Raw genomic sequence first — 6,234 nt, 5'->3', positions numbered from 1 at the left:
AGATACTTTGTGCTAGTTGTTAGTAGTCATTTTGCAACATATAAATGTATCAAATCAATACATTGTACACTTTCAACTTAGACAATGTTATGTGCCAATTATATCTTATCAAAGCTAGGAAAAAATACTATTGCTAGCCCCACAGAATGCAAGCTTGGGGAGTCGCAAACATTCAGACCTCTGCTCAGAAGTCTCCTCTAAAATCTTCCATCAGTCTCTGTTCCTTATGCTGTTTTATCTTTAATAGGTCTTGTCACTTGATGACATTTCTATTACATATTATTTGTTTGAATTCTGTCTCCCTAACTATAATGTGGACTCCTCTATGAGAGAAGGGAATTAAGCTTGTCTTGTTCACCACTTTGCTACATTCCCTAACGCTACATTCCCTAACTTCTTGCAGCCTGCAGAATAGGCACTCAATAAATATTTTTGTGAATGAATGAATCAATCAATCAACTAACCAACACTTGAGATACAATGCTTTTCTGGGTGAGGGAGAGATTGTACCTTTTTTGCCTAAAATCTATACCAAAAATCCTCTTCCTCACTTACTTAATTTTTAAAGTTTTTTTTTTTTTTTTTTAGAAGACTATAATGTCCAGGTTTCAGCTATAACCGCTCTGCCAATTTGTATGTGGTAGTGAACTTTGTGATGTGAACAAGGCAGCTGGAAGACTGACCAGATCGTGTGGACCCCTCAGCAGCAGGCATGATATATATTAGTTAGATAGGCTAATTGCTACAACAAGTCTTTGTGGCTTAGCATAATCAAGGTTAATTTCTCAAGCAGAGTAAGATATGAGTATTCCTGGCCAGATGGATCTCCTGGATGGCCTGCCTACAGACTGACTCTGGGACTCAGGCACCTCTGTGTAGTCAAGACACCATTCCCCAAGGCCTAGGAGGCTCCCGCTGGAGCTTTTGCATTTAGCTGCCCAAAAAGGAAAAGAGGAAAAACATGGAAGATTATTCAGGAGGTCCAGGGGCCAGGACTAAAGGTGGCACACATCACTTCTGCCCACATTGACTGGAGTTAGTACAGGGCCCCAACTAGATGACAGAGACGAATTCTTCCTGTGTGTGTACAGTTGGAGGATGTTATGCTTTGAATATGTAGACAAAACACTGTCGCTGCCACCATATGCCAGGATAGGTCATACCGCCAGACAAAACAGCAGCTCCCCGCAAAGTTCCTACGACAACAGAGCCTCCAGCACAATTTAAAAAGCTACATCGCAGAGATAGCTTGCCAGAAGCCACTATAAAGAAGCGAGGGACTCCTTTCCTAAGGCGCTGTGGTCTACCTAAACTTGACACTGGAATAACATCTCAGGGAAGCCATTTGTCCTGTTCCCGGCCTTCAAGTAGAAGGCAGGCAGGGAATGCCTGAACGGTACAAGGCCCCAATTCCTTGCTGCAGGTCAGCTGACCCTGTCAAAGCCACCTGAGCTGTGTCCAGGGAACCAGCCTTGGCAGCTCCCGCGGTTACCTCCCTGCCAGACACTTTGCTGTGTGGAGGACCCCCCTTCCCTAATCCTCGGTCTCCTGGGTATCTGCCCCATTCTCCACTTTCTACTTTTACTTTCCGGAATGTGTCCTTCTCAGCCAGGAAACCCTTTGAAACTCAGAAGCGTCTCTCTGTAGCACCCCTGCCTTCCTGCTCCAGGGAGTGTTGGAGGGATTGTCAGAGCCCAAAGCTCCTGTTTTGCTGTTTGCCCTGCTGGAAGTGAACTACAGGGACTTGCTCTGGGCTGTGCAGAGCCTGGGAGGGGCCGGAGGAGGAACTTGCAGCCTCATTTGTTTGCCATGGATTCCCAGAATAGCAAACAACTAGACACACCCATATTTAAAGGTTAGCACCAAAGCCCATTCTGGACAAGAAATAGAACTGTATTTCCATTTGGATGGCTTGGATCATCTCTTCATGCAGATGAGGAGAAGTTGGTGGGACTCGCATCTCTGACTCGTGGCTTTGGAATTGGGATGAAATGTTGTTTGTCTGCTCCCTCTCCTGTTTGTTTCTCTCCCTGTTTAGTTTCTCTCCTCAGTGGAAAGGCCACATTGTCCCCAAATGACTGGAATGGTAGCATGGAGGCCTCTCCCCTCAGGCTGGGGAGTTGGCGGCTCTCAACAAGCTGAGCCTTAGGGAGGACAAGGCTTTGTGTGGAAAGCTGCGCTGGGTTGTTGAGGGTGCTGCGGCCGTGGAGCGGGTGGAGTGGAGGGCTGATGGGGCTGGAGAGAGGGGAGCGAAGCACAGGGCGGAACTGCAGGACGCGGGGAAGAGGGACGCGGGGAAGAGGGACGCGGGGAAGAGGGACGCGGGGACAGGTGGGCTCTGAGGGCGATGAGACCTCTGCCCACAGACGGGACCAGAGCCGGCGCCACTGGTGCGTTAACCGCTGGTGCTGTGTGCTGCTTTCCTCCAAATCGCATTAAACAGCCAGAGACATTTTAGAAGAATCCACGAGAAGGAGTAAAAAACGGAAAAGCAACGGAAGGCTGATGTGACTGTGTTAGAAAAGGATGGAGGCTTGCAGAGTCAGTGAGTTGGGGCGGCTGAGAGGTCATCGACTCCAGACTCCAACAGTCCCCTCTCCTCGCTCCGTTCCCAATTCATTTCAAAGAAGAAGGTGAAAAACTCTTTTCAGTCTTCAGGGGCTACCATTTCGGCTGTCTTAGCCTCTTCTGAGGACCGACCCTTGTGTGGAACAGAATAATAGTTCTGTGAGTCTCTGTGACAGAACAAGGTGGAAGGGGACTTTCTGCTGCCGTTGGTGTGAGTGTTTATCCATGTGGGCGGGTGTGGATGTTTGAGTGTTAATGCCCGTACAAAGCAGTCACTTTTCCAGAGATTCAGTCCTGCTAATTCACCCAGCTGTCCTGGATAAGTTTAAAACTATATTGTTTTAACGATTAAACGTAATCTTAAAAATCCATTCGAAAGTTAACCATGTTTGGGTCAAATACGCAATTTTGGGCTAATACAAAACTCATTTGCACATACATACTCAATGGAAAAAGCTACATCTCTTCAGATTGCACACTCGTTTACCAACCCGAGACGCAGCATTTTCTGCATCTAGTTTTATTCAGTGCTTTCTGTTACTTCTGCATTATCAAAGAGACCACAATAAAAAGGTAGCCATCATACGAGTCCATGTAATGAGAAGGTAAACGAAATAAATGAAATTTAACAGTTTATCTTTAAACTGTTAAAAAAATACGAAATAAATGAAAATTGACAGTTTATCTTTAAACTGTTAAAAAGATATCTTTCAGTATCTTTTTAACCAATAGTTCCATCTTCCCCTTCTAAATTTACTGCTGAAAACTAATGAAAAGTAGAATTAATGAGTCTGGCTGTTTTTTTCCCTCTCTTTTCTCATCAGTGTCTGATGGAGATACTATAATTAGCAAAGTAATGAGAAGTGAAGGGTAAATAAGAGTTGTTCCCAGAACATCCATCTCGGGGTGGAAGATCAGAACAGAAAACCAGCCTGAGATTAAAACATTTGTATGCCTAATCAAAGGGGGTCATACCTGGAGCCCTATAGATACACGTGTCTAGGCAAAGAAGAGAGAGGCTGTAAGTGGCATTGCCATCAGAGGAACTAGCCTGTGCCCATGTTCTGGACACTCGTCGCTTTCCATCAATGGCATGAGGGTTTGGTTCTCCGTTTAGCTGAGATTCAAATCTAGAACTCTCAAATATTGGATCTCTTTTTCTACACATAACTTAAACAAAATAAATAATTGGCAAATAAGCTCTTATTGGAAACTTATTTTTTAAAAAATAACATAAAGTAGATTGAAAGGCTTTGGAGCTAAAAGACTGCATATCTAATGCTAGTCCAACATCACTCGGAAGAGTGAGGTGACAGAGGTCAAAATTGTTTGTTCTAAATCTAGTATTAAAGGCAGGACGCCTGACACCCTGAGACCCAGCCCAGTGCTTCCCCCAGGGGATTCAGTGGACAAGGACACCGTGCTGCCTGCACCTGTAATACTATATCAATCAGAACTGCTCCTGAAGAGAGGACTTAGTGAGTTCCTGAAGCACTTTTGAATGTTCATTACTTTTTCTTCCTATTCTGGTTTTTAAGAAGTAACTCCCTTTTCTCAGTTAACTGGAATAGTCTCACCCGACATCCCATTTGGCAGCCATTGAGAATGAATGGAGTGTCCTTATTTGTGTCCTGTACTCAAAGCACTGTCATTGCTGGCCTTAGTCGCTCAGTTCTAAGGGGAAACTATCTTGTCCCAGGCCAGGTCGAAGGCAGGTGTCTACGTCAAGCCTTCAGAATGTACCGTGTATCTCTTCCCTTTTCATTGTATGTTTTAGATAAAGTCCACTTCAAGTAAAATGTGTCTAAGCCTTTACTTTACATTACTCGATTATTACTTCTAGTAATATCCTAATGCTTGCTTGCTTTATGCTAATGGGGGAAATTGAACTTTCAGATAGTTCACATGTTAATGATTATAATAGCTATTTTTGGTCTTGGAGATGAAACAAATGTTTCAGCAACCACCTTCGGATTATAAAAGTATAAAAATCCTGCTACCAAGATGATGGCATTAAAAATAAAGAAATAACCAGAATCACTGGAGTTCTTTTCTATAATTGTAAGTCATAGTATGGGGTAACCTGTTTGCCTACAAACTCATCTGACCAAATCTTCTCATTTTGAATAACCTTAGGGAAAGAATCAGAAATAGCGAGTTGTTTTTTTTTTCCTGCAACATCTTTATTTTTAAAGCGTGATTTTTCATATTTCTTGATTGATTTTTTTTCCTTCTTGCCACACACACACACACACACACAAAATCTGCTAAGTTATATTCGTACATTAATAGCTGCCACAACTCTCTTGGTGTTCTGTAAAAGAGATTCCTTGTGTGAAATCATTCATTGTGAACTTTTTTTTTTGGTCTTTCAGAACAAGGGAAAAGCAATCTGCATGTAACGTCATCAGAAGATGCAGAATGTCGCAGAACCAAGGGACGCCTTCCTAATGGGAACACTCGTGTTTCAGTTCCCAAGACTTCCCGCAACATCCCAAGGAGACACACCCTAGGTGGGCCCCGAAGTTCCAAAGAAATACTGGGAATGCAAACATCTGAGATGGATAGGAAGAGAGAAGCTTTCCTGGAACATCTAAAGCAGAAATACCCACATCATGCCACAGCAATCATGGGCCACCAGGAGAGGCTGAGAGACCAGGTACAAATGTGTTGGCATTTCACTCTGTAAAGCTCTTTCTTTAGTGAACACAAGGGAAAGTGAAATGACCTTCAGTTTAAAAGGGAAGAAATAGTTGAGGGGACTGTGCCCACCACTGAGTTGTTTTAGATCTCGGGAGGAGAGACCTAAAGAGTGTGCAGTTTGCCCAAAAGAGGGACCCCAAGGCCAACTACAAATACATCTAAAGTGCAGGCGATGACTGAGTAAAACATGGGAAGAAATGTTGTGCACCCCATTAGCACAAAGTGCTTAGCACAGTGAACAAATAAGTGAATGAGTGAATGCACAAATGTGTTTTCAGGGTGAAACAGAGCACAGAGGTATAAACTTGTGATGAACCCCCTTTCCTTAAGAAGCTGACATTAGGGTTTCGTTTCTGCTCACTTTTTTCTTTTTAATCACAGATGTTCTTCTTTCGCATGCTTGGCTTTGTGCTGTCTTCGGCTACTTGTTTTCTCAGGTTATCTTGACACCCGACTGTGGCTCAGGATGTTTTTGTTTCTTGGCTGTTTGCAATTACTTTTTAGCAGACAGGAGATGGGAGGCCTCCTCTGTGGACCTCATGGGCTTGTTATCAGATTGACCTTTCAGGATGGGGAACATAGCAAAGGAAGAGAAGCACTTAGTGATTTGCGTGGGCAGGGAGGAGGGCAGGCCGTTATTGATTTCTACACTCCAGGTAAAGAGGCAAGCACAGTGTTTTAAGTCTGCTATCTTGCCAGTTATTTAGTTACAGAAGTGATGTCTAACTAACTCAGCTTTTGATCATCCATGGAAGTGGAGACTGGCATCCGCCTGAATAATTGAACTCTACACTGTATCCCCAATCTCATTTTCTCCCTTAACTTCAACCGTCTCTTCTATGAAATCTTTATCCGAGGGCCTAAACATGTGACATGCGCTTTGTAGACTATGTGTTTGCTTTTTGTTCGCATCACCAAAAGGGGAAAAGAAACAGGAGTCCTGGTTGATGTAGAGATGAGTGG

General features: G+C 43.7%; 1 protein-coding gene across 4 annotated transcripts in view; it reads left to right on the top strand.

Moving 5' to 3' along the window:
- The window catches only part of LOC105299337 (sickle tail protein homolog), a 133,195-nt gene that overhangs the window by 6,436 nt on the left and 120,525 nt on the right, over positions 1–6,234 (top strand). For all 4 annotated transcript variants that reach the window (XM_023537184.1, XM_023537185.1, XM_011371021.2 and 1 more), the window contains exon 2: positions 4,944–5,227. In XM_023537184.1, the coding sequence (XP_023392952.1) occupies positions 4,944–5,227 (284 nt within the window). The remainder of the gene's footprint in view (positions 1–4,943; positions 5,228–6,234) is intronic.

The sequence above is a fragment of the Pteropus vampyrus genome, unplaced genomic scaffold (assembly GCF_000151845.1).
Source record: "Pteropus vampyrus isolate Shadow unplaced genomic scaffold, Pvam_2.0 Scaffold180, whole genome shotgun sequence".
Taxonomy (NCBI): Eukaryota; Metazoa; Chordata; class Mammalia; order Chiroptera; family Pteropodidae; genus Pteropus; species Pteropus vampyrus.
Note: the sequence above shows the minus strand (reverse complement) of the source record. Positions and strands in the feature narration are given on the sequence as shown.